At 36.4% G+C, this 18,472-nt stretch overlaps 1 protein-coding gene across 2 annotated transcripts; it reads right to left on the reverse strand.

Annotated features, from left to right (window-relative positions):
• Positions 1–1,014: 1,014 nt before the first annotated feature.
• LOC103028585 (uncharacterized protein C1orf87 homolog) lies at positions 1,015–16,117 on the reverse strand. 2 transcript variants are annotated; one of them, XM_022685729.2, is made up of 6 exons: positions 16,005–16,117; positions 13,026–13,127; positions 12,607–12,849; positions 11,601–11,664; positions 5,303–5,404; positions 1,015–4,320 (listed from the first exon to the last, which is right to left on the reverse strand). In XM_022685729.2, exons 2-6 carry the CDS (start codon positions 13,050–13,052, stop codon positions 4,088–4,090), a joined length of 669 nt encoding a protein of 222 aa, XP_022541450.1. In that variant the 5' UTR covers positions 13,053–13,127; positions 16,005–16,117; the 3' UTR covers positions 1,015–4,087. The 2 variants fall into 2 exon arrangements, with proteins under 2 accessions (XP_022541450.1, XP_022541449.1); XM_022685728.2 differs by having other exon boundaries at positions 12,607–12,852.
• Between the last annotated feature and the right edge of the window lie 2,355 nt (positions 16,118–18,472).

Consider the following 18,472-nt stretch of genomic DNA (forward strand, 5'->3'; position numbering starts at 1 on the left):
CTGAATTATTATGTTTCTTAACAACTCCTGAACGAAATACTTTGAGTATGGAGAGTATTCAGACCCCTAAAATCCAAAAAGTTCATTTATCTCTTATTAATGTACACTCATCACCCCAAGGAAGAGTTCTGGTCGTCCCAAACTTCTTCCATTTAAGGATTATTATGGAGGCCTCTGTGCTCTTTGGAGCACTCAAGGTTCCAAAGAGCACAGAGGCCTCCATAATAATCCTTAAATGGAAGAAGTTTGGGACGACCAGAACTCTTCCTTGACCTGGCCGTCTAACCAAACTGAGCCATTGTGGGACTAGGTGAGACTTGGTGAGAGAAGTAAAGAAGAACCCAAAGATCACTGTGGCTGATCTCCAGAGATTCAGTACATTGAGAAAGACGATTATTGATTACAGCCAGTGAAAACCCAAAAAGCAGTGTCTCCGAAAATTAGCATATTATATAAGACCAATTGGTATTTTTTGGCAGTGTGCCAAGTCCTGCTGGAAAATGAAATCCGCATTTACATAAAAGTTGTCAGCAGAGGGAAGCCTGAAGTGCTGTAAGATTTCCAAGTGAAATGTAAAATTTACTGATGAACAGTGATGGTTTGGAGAAACATGTCATCTGCTGGTGTTGATCCACTGTGTTTTATCAAGTCTAAAGTCAGTGCAGTTTGTTTTCCCACAAAATCTTACAGCACTTCATGTTTCCCTCTGCTGACAACTTTTATGGAGATGTGGATTTCATTTTCCAGCAGGACTTGGCACACTGCCCACACAGCCAAAATAAAGTAAAAGTAACTTTTCATTTATATTCAATTTTTTTTAGATACAATAGTATAATTGAGTAAAATTTAAGAAGCTTTTGCATGTGGTAAATTTAATGTTTTTTTGTTGTTTTTTGCCTGGTGTTTAGTCTCACAACAAAGTTTTAAGCTTGAGGTTGAACAATGTACAAAAACATGGTGGCATGTTTTCAACTACTGCAGTGTAAAGGACTGTATTAACATGATCAAACACTGTTTTGTTGTATTTATGTATTTTTATTTAATCATATACTTCATAAGTCCAAAACACAAGATGTTTATTAAAATAATTACAAACACTTTTAATAAATGGAACTATGCAATGACACATACAATTCATATTTATTTAAATGTACAAAAATAATTTTCAGGTCTAGGTTTTGTTTGATTGTAGACAACAAAACAATACATTTACTTAATATAATATACTTTACAACCATATAGAATTTATTTTTAATTAAAAATGTTCAATAAAAGAACATTAATTGAAAAAAAATCCACAGTCATGTGTTCAGATCCAGCATCTCAATCAAATAGCTTTAGAGGAATGAGGTACATTAAAAACTGGCCCCAGATCAGCTTAAAAAAGCTAAAAGTTAAAAACCTTATATACATTACACTCTAAAAAACAGAGGTACGATATGAGTACTTTTTTGTACTCGAAGGTACACTCTTTATAATTGTACCCTCAAAGGTATAATATTGGTCTTTACGGGGTCAGATTTGTTCCCTCTGAAGTACAAAGTAATTTCTAACAGCAATAAGTACAAATTTGTACCATTTAACCAGCCAAAGGGTACATTCAGTATTCTGCATCACTGTACTAATGAACAATATATATTTAAATTGCACATTTTTTATTTGAAAGCCAGACAATTTTGTATCATCAAGTTTTTGAGCCATATTTAGTTGATGATAATGTTTATAATCTTTATGATCTTTACTGCCACAAAAACCATGGGTACAAAAAAGGACTTTCACTGAAAGGTACTTTTTTGTGCCTCAATATAAGGTACAGCCCCAGCGACAAGCTTTGTACTCTTTTAAGTACAAATCTGTACTTATATTTCTTAGAGTGTATATATATACAACTTTCTCTAAGTAAATTTGTAAAAAGACTTATTTAAAGAACACTATCAATTAGTGATTGATACATTTTTAAGAGGCTGATCCTGAAATGATATTAGTACCAGCTTTTACATAAGTAGTCGTCTAAAAGCTGCTGGTTTTAAATTTACTGGAATGTTTTATATTATTATTATTATTATTATTATTTTATTTCTCCTGTGATCCACTTGGAATTATGCCTAATATGTATATCCCACCTTTTGATAGGTGCCATTGTAAGTTACATATTTTACCTTGCAGTGGTTTTAATGTTATGGCTGTTTTGCTGGTCACTCTATGTTGTGTAATAAGATGTACATCTAGTGGTCAAATGCTGGTACTACACCATAGAGTGCTTAGAGTAACAGTTTGTATTGTAGCCTATTCTTCAACTGCATGGAATTAACTGCATATTCCTCAACTGCATGGTAACAAAATTCCCTGATTGACTCCACCCTCAGCTCAAATTTGAAAAATGCTGAAAAATGGGAGGAGTGATGGGTGATGTATGGGTTTAGAGGCGGGGCAGGAGGGAGAGCTGATTGGTCTCTAAGCAGTGTGCCTTTGATAGCGGCGAGACCAGATGGATGGACGTCACCAGGGAGCGGTATTATTGATTGACTGAAACATCATCCTTGCCTATAGCACAGTTGAGCCTGTGAGGGCGCTGCAGAGGCGGAAACGACCGAAATAAAACCGTTTTTCAACGGTTAGGAAATATTTATAAAGATTTTAAGCAGGACTGGTATGTTTAATTACTTCACTGGAACACAATTCAGCTATTAATAAAAAAAAAATAGTTTAGTGCCTCTTTAAGAGCAATTATTAATTATTGTTTATAACTAACAGAGTTTCTGATGAAATCTGATAAAAAAAAATAGGGATGCACTGAATGTTCTGCAAACTAAATAATTTATTCGAAAAAATGTATTCGAAAAAATAAAGAACAATTACTATTTGATTTGATATTGCATTGTTTACTCTAATGTGATATGGCTTTAAATTAATCCAGTGATTTCTAGTTCTGTGTAGTTTGTTGTGGCACTTTAAGGAATCTAATATTGTTGTAATCACCAACATGTGCTACTTAACGACTCTGAGCATGTAAAGTTTTTCAAGTGTATTTTATAATAAATCTGTTTTATAATCTATATTAGAAGATATAATCTGATCTTACTGTTATTATTTGCTTGAGTCTTACCAATGGGTAACCCTCAATTACCTTATATTCACCAGGACATACACTGCTATAGTGATTTATGCTATATAAATAGCTTTGTACATTTCTGAATATACTTCTGCTGGGAGCATTCTCTGTGTGCTTTTTTTATTCTATCAAAAATACTATATAGCTTAATAGTTTATTTAGGCAGCTTGACCTATAACTATACAATAATAATACATTTTAAGTCTGGATAAGTTGAATTTACCTAAATAAATTGAGACACTGAATTACTTCAACTTATTTCAGTATTTTTTACTTAAATTTAAAAGTTATTCTGCCTACAGATTAAAATAATACAATTTCTTTTATAAATTTTATTGCCAGGTAAAAAAATATATAGTTTTGCTTTTGCTCTTGTATTTTTATTTTTTTCATTTAAATAAAATATAAATGTTAAATACCTTGGGAATAAAATATAAAGGAATGAACAGTATAGTATACAACTAACAATCAATTAGCAGCTCAGAAAACAAGGCTTGCTCTTACAGCTTACAACATAGAGAACAGTCAGCTAATCTAATGTAGCCTGGGGGGAATGACGTCGGAAATGTCATAGCAGGGAAAGTCTGCTGATTTTATTACTGTGATTTGACTGACTGACTAATTGTATGAGATAAAATCTGTGTAATGTCCCCAAATTACAGCAAATAGCCTGAGTGAAATACATCATAGCCTCATCGTTAAGCTTTAGGTTCCTTCAGGAACCATACTTGCGTATAACCATGTGTGAAGATCCTTTTTAAAGCTTGAAAAAAACTCAATTGTTTTTAAGAAATACTAACATATCTAAACAAAGTTATTAAAGGAACCAAATGGGCTTCATCTATAATGGAATTTGGTAAGTGTAGTGGGTGCCAGTTTCTCTGTCAGTGCATCTCCATCTCCTGAGTAAAAAGAGGCAGCTACCAGAGGAAGGAACTGCTGGTAAACATCAAGGGTCAACATCTCCCATCACCTCTAAGGGAGAGCAAGGAGGACGCGGGTCTGGACGCCAATCCCCTCCAACCGGACGACCTTGGGCATGGACTGCAGCAGGTGGCGGACAGACGGGTAGTCTTTAAGCACGTCTTGATTGAGGAGTTGTGGACAGAATCTGCGGGTCTGATTCAGGGTCAGTCCCTCAGGGTGACAGGCCAGTAGATTTTTGAGAGAACCAATCAGCTGCGACATAGCAGAGTCAACAGGGGGCTCTAGAAAAAAGAGAGGAAGAATTTAAACAGTAACTAAACCACAAGATTTTAGCTGATTCCACAGCTAAAATAAAAAAAATGGAAATGGAAATACGAGGGGTGATGTATGGGTTTAGGGGCGGCACAGAATGGAGAGCTGATTTGGCTGAGCAGTGTGAATCTGATAGCAGTGAGACGCAGATGGCTGGACATCACAGTATTATCGTATTATTGACTGACTGATTTGCATATTGTAAGCGGACACATCGTCCTCGCCTTATGCTTTTCTAGTGTTATTCTTATTACACTTGTCTCACTGTAGATTAAGGATAATTTAAATGGCCTTGCCATGAGCACACTGGACAGTGTTCAATAGAAGTGGGTGATATGGCCCCAAAATGATAACACAGTAGTTTAGGATATTTTTTTTAATTTTAAGAATATCTTACTAAACCAAAATAAATAAACAATAAATAATTATAGTTAGTTTTACTGAGTGTAAATATAGCAATGTGTTTATACATTAAGTAGAAAAAAAATACTACAAAACAAAACAAGTACAGCATGTAAACTGCAACTTAGATGGACAAAACGGCGCTATCCTGTTTCTTAATTGTAGACCAAAAAAAGAAATGTTATATATATTCTACTCAAGCAACAGTTGTTGTATTATTGACTGACTAATCTTTTAAATCTAAATCTAACTATTTTTGATGGTAACAATTTAGAGACTTAGGAACTCTGGCAAGGTGTTAAATGTTAACTATACTATTTCAAATTGCTGATTTAAGCTATTGAAAAAGAGTCAAAAGCAACTCTGTGGGAGGTTATTTAACACATTATTTAGTTTTTTTGGTACGATAAACTTTTACCTCATTGCCTGTTTCAGAATGTCTCACTGTAAACCACTGCAATCGGGTAAATAACAGCAGGTGTCAGATGTCTGGACCTCTGGACCAGTAGCTTTGTAATGCAGGGGGGATAGTCTCTGTCTATTACTCACGTTTGTGGAAGTCTGCTGGTAGATTAGCGAGCGCTGCATCTTTGTAGGATCTGGATGTAGATCCAGATGTTCCAGTCTGATCCACTGTCATCTCAGAATCTCCTGATCAAAAACACAAAACATATCAGATCTCCTACACAAACACAACACCAGAACCATAATCACAGTTTTCATGCATCTTGGCATGTTCTCCTCCACCAGTCTTACACACTGCTTTTGGATAACTTTACGCCACTCCTGGTATAAAAAATCAAGCAGTTCAGCTTGGTTTGATGGCTTGTGATCATCCATTTTCCTCTTGATTATATTCCAGAGGTTTTCAGTTTGGTAAAATCAAGGAAAAACATCAGCATTGAGTTTCTTATTGTTTCCAGAGCTGAATATGAAGCAACTTTACAGGAGACAGATAAAACCCTCTTAACTTTCAATGGAAGTAAATGTAAAAAGTTTTTATTTTAGGCCATTTTGAAGAAATTCTATTGGTCTGTCATGATGGGATACAGAATACAGACACTCGCGGAATCAGTTAAGGATTTTATTAAAAACCCACAAGGTACAAAATAAAACAGTAGCAGCAGGTAGTGAACACTGTTAAACAGAAACCAGGAGGGAGAGACCATTACCGGATAGTGAGGCAGTCCAATGGTCATACACGAGGCAGACAGTGTCAGAGAAGATCCACAATCAGAGACAATACACAGTCCAGGTAATAAACAATAATCCACAGAGTAGGCAAGGCAAAAATCAGAGTCGAGAAAACAAAAGCATGGTCATACACAAGAAAACTATAACAGAGAAAAACGCTTTGTAATGTGGGCGAAACCAGGCAATACGCGGCGTGTGTGTGTGTGTGAGCAGACCTTAAATAGTACAGGTAATCAGTATTCAGGACTTCCTGGCCGGGGCAGGTGAGGTGATCGGCAGAGTGTGTGATGTCAGTGTGTGGTGCATTCTGGGTGTTGTAGTTGATAGACTGAGAACCTCCGTTGGAGCTAAGTGTGGAAGGACAGGGAGCACCAACAACATCAGACGTGACATGGTCCATTCATGAAGGTGATTTTGACACAAAGTAAGAGAGAGTTTGTGTGTACAAATTATGTAGTAAACCAAAAATCAATGTACAGTGACAAAATATATATGGTCACATACCAGTTGATATTATATTACATGTTAGGAAAGATATTAACTATAGAGAAAGCTGTTTTCACAAGGGGACTTAAAAACTGACATGCTCTAATACTGTAATACCAAAATAACTCAGCTTGGTTTCCATCGTAATGGTGATTACTTAAAATTAGCCAAGAAATCCAGTGAACCTCACAAAACATCTCTTGAAAAATACGTAATAAAATTACGAATAATTTCACACTATTCACACTTTTTAGATACAAATCCCAATCAACCACCTAAGCACCATGGGAGCACTCCTTCATCACAGTACTGTAAAAAAACACTCATTACAACATTACTGCTCTGGGGTGCGTTTCCCAAAACGTTCTTAACGCTAAGTACTTCGTAACTTCGTACTTACGAACAATCTTAAAATTACGAGCGTTTCCCGAAAGCCTTCGTAACTAACGTAGTACTTAAACTCGTTCGTAACTTTACGAGTGGTCTGACCCACTCGTAAATAACTAAGTTCTTCTTAACGTGGAATCCACGTGCAGTTCTGACTCAAAAACGAAAGAGGCCGCTTTTGATCCTTAAAAAAATGCATTTAAAGATGCATTCAGCATACGTATTTATAAAAAAATAAACAATAAAAAAAAGACTAAATTCCAGACTATTTAAATTAATTTATTAACCTGCGCATATTTATTCATAGTATTTGGGTTTATTATATGGTTGAAATAATCGTATTCACGTGAAGAAAAAGTTACAATTACCTACAAATATAATTTTTATTCACACATATCACACACATATGGATTAAATTAACGGTTTTCCCCAGTCTGACAGTCGTAGTAGTAAACAAATAAGTAAATATATTTTATTTGGCTTTTTATATCATACAAAATTATACCTTTGTGGCTTAATAATGAAGAACTGTATATAAATCGGTGGTCTAGTTTTCATCTGGCTTTGCCTTAAACCTCACAGACACGGGGGCGGAGCCACCAAAGTGCTACTTAAAGGTCCTTCGTAAGTATGGAGACTTAAGAGTGGCTTCTGGAAACAGTCGGAAAAATGGCGTTCTTAAAGTTAAGTCGTTCTTAAAGTTGTTCTTAAATCCCTAAGAACAATCGCTATCGGGAAACGCACCCCTGGTTTCTGACGGATAGAAAATGTTTGTTACATAGATATTACAGATATTACGACTAACCTCCCAGCTAGAAATGCAACCATTTTAATGAACAGTGTGTTAATTTTTTTTAAATGTGTTTTTTTTTTCAGAGAAACATTTTGCAAGTAAAATTTGGGGCAATTACTTGAAAATGTTTGTAAGAATAATAATTTTTGTCTATAGTGTACAAAGAGCCCTGTGTGAGCGATCGCTTACCACCAGACAAAACACAACCGTACGCAAAAAAAAACACTGAATACTGACTACTCAATATAATAAGGTACCACTCTGAACCCCGACATCTTTATCAGCTTTCCATCATCATGGTGAAGAGTTAAACCAATATTACCCATTATATATATATATATATATGTATGTGTGTGTGTGTGTGTGTGTGTCAATCGATTAAAACATTTAATCAGATTAATCCCAACAATATTCTGTGATTAACTGCGATTAAACACACTTGTTCTTCTTAAGACGCAGGTTTCTTAGTTAACATTTTAATGTAAAAAAAAGCAATTATATTTATAATAGTGGTTTCAACTAACCCTCCAATTATGTTCTGGGTCAAATTGACCTATTTTTAAGTTTGAAGATCAAGAAAAAATAGTTATAAGTATTTTTTCAGTATAAAACGTCTTCTGCTTGCCTTAATTAGTGTAATCAACATATAATAAAAACTAATAAAAATGCAATGTTATGTTTCAATGTTATGTAAAACTTGTGTTTTATATGTTGCTCATTTAAAAGTAATGAAGTAGTGAAACATTAACAAAAGTTTGAAGATGTATTTTTTTATATACAAAATCACACAGGTAAAACCAAAACGCACCTCAAATGCTCTCCAATAAACCACGTAAGCACATTCCAGTACCAGAATCATCAATCACAACACCAAAACCATTAGACAAAAAGCAAAAAAAAAAAAACACTTATAACCACCAGACACAACACAAGAATACAAGAGACAATACCAGAACTACGAGACCCAACACCTGAACTACTTAAACCACCAGACTAAACACAAGAACCTCTCTCAGAACCACCAGACACAACACAAAGAACTAAAACCATCAGTCACAACACCAGAACCAGACTAAACACAAGAACCACTCTCAGAACCATCAGGTACAACACAAAGCACTAAAACCATCACTCGCAACACCAGAACTACCTCAACCACCAGACAAAACACAAGAACCACTATCAGAGCCACCAGATACAAGACAAAGAACCAGTACCTCAGTCATTAGTCACAACACCAGTACTACCTCAGCCCCCTGACAAAACACAAGAACCCTCAGGTACACAACTGGAACCCTCGGAACCGCGAGACCCGCTCAGTTAAAGTCAGTATAATGAAAGTATAATGAATAAAATCACCTCGAAGCGCGCGGATGAACTTCACTGCTCCCCCGGCTCTCTCTCTCTCTCTCTCTCTCTCTCTCTCTCTCTCTCTCTCACTTCCTCTTTCGTTTCTCAGAAAGCCGCTCGCGCTCTCGTTTCATTACGAGCTGCGGGTGATGTAGAGCGCGCGCAGGTCCGCCCTGATCCTCACTGAGCTTCATAACCGGTTTATATCTGATTAGCGATAATGATGAACAGCCTGCCAGCAGATCCAGCTCTTCTATTGCAGCCTGGAAGAAGCTGCCCAGCCCTGAGGAACAGTCCTTCAGCTGACTCCTCTCACTGTACACACTGAACACACCCCCTTTTAACCCCCTTGTCCCACACTACATACTACTGCATCTAAAAAAACAGAAAAAGACTGAAAAGTTACTTTATTTCAGTAATTCAGTTCGAAATGTGAAACTCATATACAGTACAGGCCAAACGTTCGGACACACCCTCTCTTTTTTAATGTGTTTTCTTTATTTTCATGAATATTTGCATTGTAAATTCTCACTAAAGACATCAAAACTATGAATGAACACATGTGGAGTTTTATGTACTTAACCAAAAAAAGGTGAAATAACTAAAAAAAAACACACTTGGCATTCTCTTAATGAGCTTCAAGAGGTAGTACAACAGTCTTGAAGGAGTTCCCAGAGGTGTTTAGCACTTGTTGGCCCTTTGCCTTCACTCTGTGGTCCAGCTCACCCCAAACCATCTGGATTGGCTTCAGGTCCGGTGACTGTGGAGGCCAGGTCATTTTTTGTTAAGTACATAAAACTCCACATGTGTTCATTCATAGTTTTAATGCCTTCAGTGAGAAACTACATGTATAAACATATATACACACATAAACATTAACATTACTTTGTTTTATTTAGAGCAACTTAGATAAATTAAGTAGAAAATAGAACACATTAAGTAAACATTTCCTAAAACAAAAAACAGTTACATTTGCTTAACTTTTTCAGGGCAATTGGTTTTCCAAATTCTCTCAAGTAAAAACAACTGAATTTTACAGTTTAGTATTTCTCATAATGTCTCTATGTTTAGCCGAGGTAAGATTTAATCTGTCCGGTTCTGTCATGGTAAAATATCAAGGTGTCAAAATATATCAAATTCACTGTGGACCATTGAAAATCTATGCAAACCATGCAACTTGACCATGTTTTATTCAAATGCCAAATTCAAATTAAGTTGTCCACTCTCTCAGGCAGTTTGCCATGGCACAATGAATACATGCATGACAGGAAAAAGTACAAATATAACGCTGGAGAAAGTTATTGATGTGCAGTCTGAGCTATGATAGTCACTATAATTAAAAGATAAAAAAATCAAGTTATGAGATGCCAAAAGGGCCAGTAATCTGATAACCAGATAATTTGATATATTGTCTTATTATCTGGAAAAAATCACAACGCCCCAGGTTTAGCTTATGTGTTAGTATAATAACTATAATAATAGTAATTGTTTGAGTGGAAGCACAGACTTAATCAGGTAGTTTCCCAGATAACAAAGCCTTGGACTACCCAGCAGTTTGAATGAATTTTTTTCCATTGAAAAGAAAATATAGTCTACAATTCGGCCTAACCCCTGTCTGGGAAACTGCCACAATATTTAGGATTTAATTTTTAGGATATGATTTTAAAACTTTTTTTGAATAATAAAAAAATACAAAACAAAGTAAAAATTGCAAGACAAAATTGTTTCTCTTGATTTGTATTTGGTTTTTTCCTGACTACTTAAAAAATGATCATTTGTACAATATTAGTGGCTCTTAATGGGTTTGATAAATGGCCCACGCTAATCTCACAGGTGTCCTATCTAGGCCCTATGTGCAATAGATAAAGCAGATGGGGTCCATGCTTAACTCCTCCTGATCTCAGCACTGACCCTGATGGGACTCATCACTGACATCCATATGTGGGGTTCATATGGAAACCATGGGCAAAACTTTCCAGTTTCCAGTTGACATAAACATAGACTTGGGCATGTTTTTTTGGGTCTTGTTTAGATTTAATTATTCTGCTATTTTTGTGTCTAGAAGGTTTCAATTGTACAGTTTACTGATACATTTTTGTAAAAAGGATGTGCAAAAAACATTTAATTTTTTGGGCTCCAGAACTTCAGACCAGCACCAGCAGGTGGCATATGTCCTCCATTATTCAAGATCCACAGTAGGAAAAGTACAAAATTGCTGGATCTCAGAAAACTGTAGGAGAGTAGAGGTGTGCTATTCAACAAAGGTAAGTACTTTTTATCATGTTTTACTACATCAAAAGTCAATTTGACACCGCAGTTCTCCTTTAAATAATTCTCTGTGGTATTAAAAAATTGGAAAGGTGCTATATTTAATTTTACTATAACTGCAGATACCCTATTCAGGCAAAACGTTTAAGAGTAGGGTTGGACTGGCCAACATTTGTTGTGTTTTTGACACATCAGGATTTTGTGTAGTCCCAAAAAAAGACATGGATTGACATGGAAGACATGAAACCACTGTTTCTAACTACATGAAGTTTGTCTAGTGTGGTATCTTGTGCTTGTGTACTTGTGCTATGTGAGATAAACGCTGTATGAGGTAACATGAAAAAGTAACATATGAAACTGCAGGCCTACCTCCCCGTAACTCCTGATTTTGAATCAATTTCTGTATGAACTGCAGCAGCTCCTTATAAAGCACCTGTAAAATAGAAAGGTAATATCGGCCTTAATAAGAGAAATGAACACTCCATCACTAACTATTTCTATTCAAAATTAAACAACCATTAAGGATGATATTTTCTGTAGAAACTTAAAACATGATAAGAAAGTATCATCAGATATTGTGACGTGGCCAGAAGAACTCCTGCGAAAAGCAACACGACAACCCAGTTTTTAGAATGAATATTTTAGGCTTAGCAGGGATTTCAGCACACTGGTACATTAAACACAATATTTTCTCTAAGTTTAAGCACTGAGAGCTCTTGTCAGTAGAGTTTATAATATTTAGTTTACAATATTTGGACTTTGAATCTGCCCACCGCCATTCCTCTAGTCCCATTTCCACAGTCAGGGTTGCCAGGTATAGACAACAGCATGAATGATGAAATCACTGAGCTTCAGTACGATTGCTATCCACAGCTAGCACACACTCTCTTGCATTTATTACTGATTGATCCTTAAAGTAAAAGAAGTAAAATCCTTTTTATGCTATGTTAAACAATAAATTAACACAATAAGAAATCAATCAAGAAAATGGGATCTTTATCATTTGGATTATTTGAATCATGTATTGCAAATTAATAGTGTGAGGGTAAACTACAGATTATAAACTTAATGATATATCTGCCATACATGGAATTTTACAGCTTATAGTTAGTTTCATTCAAAATGTAAACATGCACAAACCAACCATAACATTAAAACCACATGCTTTGTATTGTGCAGCATCAAGACAGCTCCAAACTACCAAGATATGGACAGAATTCTATATTTGCCCATTTGAATGTTTTTACCCAACGAGATGTGCCACTGGAATCAGGTATTACATGTAAATTACTTAAAGTGCCAGTGGTTTTAATATTGTGGCTGAAAATCCTCCGGCCCAAGCAAGGATATCATTAAGACAATCATCTATCTATACCTGCTCAGGGTGGGTGGAGCTAGAGAAGGTCTTCATGAGAGATGCCAGGGTGGGCAACCTGAGAGGCACCTTCCACCTGAGGAACAGGTAGGTCAGCTCTGATTGGTGGATGGTCCCTCTGCGGGAGGTGTCAAGAGCTGTTCTAATATCCTTCTCAATTCTTTCCAATGAGTGAAGTTCCAAGTCCTTAAGCTCCTCTGAGAGAGCCAGGAGCAGTGAGTCCTCAGGGTATAAGAACCTTATCTGCTGAAACATTTTCAACAAGATACATACTCTATAAGTATTCTCATAGCATGTGGATTATTAAGATAAATATGACAATAAGGAGGTACATTAATATTGCAATAAGGTCAAGTCTACTAGGTGTGCACACTAAACCACCTTAGAGGCCATAATGATGCTCCTCCATGCTTCCTTACCTCTGTAACGTGTGGTTTTGTCTGCATTTGTTTAAGGTTGTTAGAAGCAGGTCTCTTGAGGTGGATGTAGGACTGTGAGCCGTTACACACACTGTCTGAAGCCTGAGGGAATAAGCACTTTCTCAGCATTTCACTTCACAAAACTCAACACTGAATAAAAATCCAATGTGCTAATTTACTGTACTGCCTCTACTGCCCCCCTCAAAAAAAAAAAAAAAAGTAAAATACATGGATTCACCCAAAAGTTTCCGGTTTTAAGAATGCCATTAAAAGAGGTCTTCTATAAAGCTGTAAAAATTAAGCTCCAGCAAAAGTTCCACTAGGAGACACTGTGATGCTACACAGTGAAATTTAGAGTGTTTAATTTAACACTGCCCCAGATTATATTTTGTCAGAGATATGCAGAGAATAGAGACGGAATTAAATGTTTGATCGGTAAGCTGTGTACTTAATTCTGTTCAGGTTTTAGTTGAAAGTAAAAGGAACAGGTAACACCACACCTACAAAATATTACAAAATCCAGTACTATATCCTGGATTCAAGGTCAACATAAATTAGGTACCGTATTTTACGGACTATAAGGTACACCATATTATAAAGTGACTATCAATGTTTATAATAAATAAGCTGCACTGGGTTATAAGACACATTTTAAGTGACAATAGCTAGGACAAGGGTGTAGAAGAGTAAGCTACACAAATTTTTCTCCTGAAAACTGTTTATTTGTGTGAGTAAATCGCTTCTGTTTGTTTACAGTAAGTGTTCCGGTAAACCAAGGCACTATCACAGACAAACCAAGTCTCCCTGAAGCGGCGGGAGTCTCCCGCATTTTGGTAGTGGCTCCCTGATGCCCGCGAGTCACATATAATGTCCCGGAATTCAGAACGAGTGCCCCAAGAGTGCACACAGGCGACAGACTTTTTTTCTGTAATCGCGTGTGGGAAGGAGAGAGAGAAAACAGAGAGGGTTCTGATTGGCCTGTTCTCTGCAAAGAATCTGTGAGACAGCCAATCAGTTTTTAGTGTGGGCGGGCAGTGTTTTTCCCCCTCCCGGACGGGAATTGTTCAGTGAGTGAGAGAAAGCAGATCATGACGGAGGCAGGGAAAGCAGAGGCAGGGCCTTCAAAAAAGAAAAAATATAAAACTAATTTCACCTCTGAATACTCTAAATTTAATTAAAAAAAAGTAAAATTAATTAAAATAAAAGTACATTTTCGTTATCTCTTGGTGTGTGTGCAAGTTTTTTTTGTTTTGTTTTTTTTTTTTGGCAGGGGTGGGGGGTAACCTCCCTGAAACCAACTTTTGCAACTTGGGATGTCTGCTATCAGCTAGTTGTTCTAGGTAGCTTGTTTTAGCACCGCAAACATGCAGGCTACAGTCCGATATACTCACCTCTAAATAGCGATATAACTACAGTAGCTCTGCTAATACTGGTGTAAAAATGTCACTGAAACTCTTGTATAAAGCTGTACTTAAGCGAAGTGGCTTTACTTCTCCTTACAACCTGATTGGTAAAATTTATACGCAAGGATCACCAGATCATAATTTATTATCATTATTGTGCGTAAAAAAACGGGACAGTAAACTTGATTCACTTAATTAGTCTGTACTTGGTTCAGTTTGTTATTAAGGCTCAAATAATTTAACTTATTAACACTTAAATGGTTTAAGTTCACTTGCCCTACATTTAAATTCCACTAATCAAAACAGTCAGATAATTAGCTTGAGCTAACTTAAAGTAACTGTGTTCATTTAAATTGTTAACTTAATTTTGAAAAACTTAATTCAATTACATGTTACCAATTGAAGTACTTTTTTTAAGTTGGTCCAACAATTCTCTTTTTTGTTTAGAGTTTTGATAGTTTACTTTAATAAAGGGTATGAAACGGGTGTTCTTCAGCAGGTGACCTGTAAAGCTAAGATATGTTAAATAAACAACTGTAATCCCTAAAAAACTGTTTTCTTTTAAAGCCAAACAAGCACTGGATGTTCATTTGGGTAAGTAAAGCGCTTCCACTTATTTACAGTAACCTTAGATTCACAGATTTTCACTAAGGCTGGGTGCAGCAACATAACTGCTAGCTAACTCCTAATGTCGCCCGACAGCACTAGCGGTTTGACCCACGTAGCTTGTTTTAAAACTGGTAAACACACAGGGTACAGGCCTATAATACTCATTAGCGGCTAATGCTAAGATTACTTTGGCAGTGCTAGCCAGGGTTAGCAGCAGGCTACAGACCAATAATACTCACCTCTGAATGGCGTAAGAGCTAGCGCTTAGTATGGTTAGCAGCTAATGCTAATACTGCTAGAGACCTAAACTGAAACTCCTGTGTAACTCTGTACTTCTGCAGAGTAGCTTTACTGCTTCTTACAACCTGACAGGTAAAATTCATACATAAAGTGCACTGGATTATAAGGTGCACTGACTAATTTTGGGGAAAATTAAAAGAGGTTAAGTGCGCCTTAGAGTGCGAAAAATATGGCATTTGCTTTAGCATACCTTGTGAAGTCGCAAAGGGTTCTATGTTTTAGCGTCTATGATACTGATGTTAATTATAATGGTAATTTAGTTATTAGAGTGAAACAGGATGTGATGGGTTACATACAGAGTCTATTTATACTTGCCTAAGACTTCCGCAGTTCTGCACGAGAAGTGTACTGTATATAAAATGACTGTATATAAAACATGCCTGTTCGGATCAATGAATTGAGTTTAAGTTGTTTTCCTCCAGCGATCTTCACGAGCAGCTGAGGCATAGCGCTGCTACCAAGGTAACTGTTTACTTCCATTGTCATCTCAGAGACGCCTGAGACCAACGGAGGCTTATTACCAACTAACTATTACTAACAGCCACAAGCCTGTAATAGTAAATCACACTACTGCACAAGTGTGATGTTCACAATGGCCACAACTCATATATCAGTTTATACAATTTCATAAACGTCTTGTATTTAAAGTGAAGAAGTGAATACTCACAGGTTCGCTATTTTCCAGGATCCATTCTGAATGCTCCAGGTTCACACTACCTATCCAAAGGTCTCTTCAGTTCTAGTGTTGGAACATGAGGTAGGTGGAGCTATGGACATTTTATATGACCTATTGTAACACACACACACACACACACACCTGCTCTGTGTCTTGGTTACCTGATACAGCCTCTGTTGTGTGTGTGTGGAGTAAAAGGAGACGGATTTGAATAACATTTTCAAAGCATTGTTCCATTAATAATGCTGTTATAAAGTTTTATTAGCAATTAATGGTGTTTAAAAGACAGAGATGGATAAAAGTATTGTAAAGATGCGCACTGTAAGCCCAGATAAGTTGAATTTACTTTAAAAAAAAATGAGAAAAACGGTTTCCTTAAGATTTTTAAGTAATGTTTACTGACAACTTAAGTTAATTCGACTAAACACTTTTAGTTATTATGTCTAAATTGTAAGAACATTTAATTAATTTTTATGTTTTGTTATATCAATTCTACTTTGAATGTTATGGTCAAGTGAAATACAATTTTAGTATTTAGTAGATTTGTAATGCTCATAGAAAAGTAAAAATTAAGAAATCAGCACTAGGCGGCGTCTGTGAGCTGATGTATCAGAACCGAGTCGCTGCGCTTTCCTCCGAGTTCACTGTGATGCTACTCAGCAAGCAGCAGTTTGAAAAGAGGTGGTGGCTGATTTCACATGGATCAGAGGAGGCATGTGCTATTCTTCACCCTCCTGGTGTTGGGGCATCACTAGTGATAGGGGGAGTCCTAATGAGTGGGTTGGGTAACTGGCCTTGTAAATTGAGGAGAAAATGGGATGAAAATTAGAAATTAGAAAAAAAAGTGGATGAAATTAATCTCTGGCCATCTCTAATCCAATTCAGTGCAATGTGTGATGAACAATATGCTTAATATGCCTGTACTCAAATCTATTTAACATGTTATTTGCTGCTTTATCAATCTTTAAATGATTGCACATTTACCTTGTAGAGGAAATTCCATGATTGGAAATTTATTTCAAGATTTCAAAGCAAAACTGTGTGAAACTTGATTTTTGACAGATTGTTAGTCAGTTGTTTTGGTTTTAATCAAAATCTCTGCTCCTGTTTTCAGTTTAACCTCATTTATCTGAGTTTCGCGCTAAATTACACAGTTAAACAGGGCCTTTAGTGACCTGAGATAGATAGTAAAAAAACTTTATTTAAAAATTACACCCACAGTCTGGACTAAGTCCTCTCTCTATCAGTGTTCTTGGGAAAAAAAAAAAAACTTGAATAAAGTCTCAGATGCTCGGGCGAAAGGGTGTAATAGCCCACGGCTGTTTGATGACAGTGCAGAAGAGCTTAACACTCGGGCTAATCAACTTTATTAATTGAATTTGGATTTAATTAAAGAGTTGCACTTGATAAGGAACACCTTATGATAAGAGGACTAAAGGACAGATAATGGAGGAGAAAAAAAACATAATTACAGCAATTACCCCAGGACACTGTGTGTGTGTGTGTGTGTGTGTGTGTGTGTGTGTGTTTATACGTTTCATACATTTCAGGACAAAATCTTATGTAAAACATCATTGTTATCATTATTATTAGTGGTGTGAAAAAGTGTTTGCCCTTTCATGAATTCATATTTTTTGTGACTCACAAATTTCAGATCAAACTAATTTAAATATTAGTTAAAGACAACACAAGTTAAACAAAAAATGCAGTTAAATGAAGATTAAATGGAGAAACAAACACACCTACATGGCCCTGTGTGAAAAAGTGTTTGCCCCAAAACATAAAAATAACTGTTCAGTTTCTCTAGCCAAACCCAGTAGTGATTATTACCACACCTGTTCTCAATTAAGAAATCACTTAAATAGGACCTGCCTGACAAAGTGAAGTCCACCAAAAGATACTGAAAACTACACATGATGCCAATATCCTAGAAATTCAGGAACAAATGAGAAAGAAAGTAATTGAGATCTATCAGTCTGGAAAAGGTTCTAAAGCCATTTCTAAAGTTTTGGGAATCCAGCGAACCACAGTGAGAGCCACTATTCTTAATCTGTCTTTGGTTTACATACAAGTCAAATGATACTGTACCAGAGACTGTAAAAAAAGATGGACACCGTGTCGCAGTTCCCATTCATTCAATGAAAATGAAGCCAAAATCTTCCGCCATGTTGGCGATCCTGACACCCCCGATTCTGCGCAGTAGAGACCAGAGGAGGGAGAAAGACTGTGGAGAGCAGCCTACTCATTTAAATAACCCCGCCCCTGAGGGCTGCCTTACGGTCACAGACTGCAGAGCGGAGCGGAGCTGACGGTCTGTTACTGGTCCCGCCCATAACCAGCCCTTTTACAATAAACACAACTTTTTTGAATAGAGCTGAATAACGTTTTAAAAACCGAATTATGTGGGGATATAAAAAATTGACAATATAAGCAGAGATTACACTAGCTGTTGCATTTAA

Source organism: Astyanax mexicanus, chromosome 13 (genome assembly GCF_023375975.1).
Source record: "Astyanax mexicanus isolate ESR-SI-001 chromosome 13, AstMex3_surface, whole genome shotgun sequence".
In the NCBI taxonomy this organism is placed as follows: domain Eukaryota; kingdom Metazoa; phylum Chordata; class Actinopteri; order Characiformes; family Acestrorhamphidae; genus Astyanax; species Astyanax mexicanus.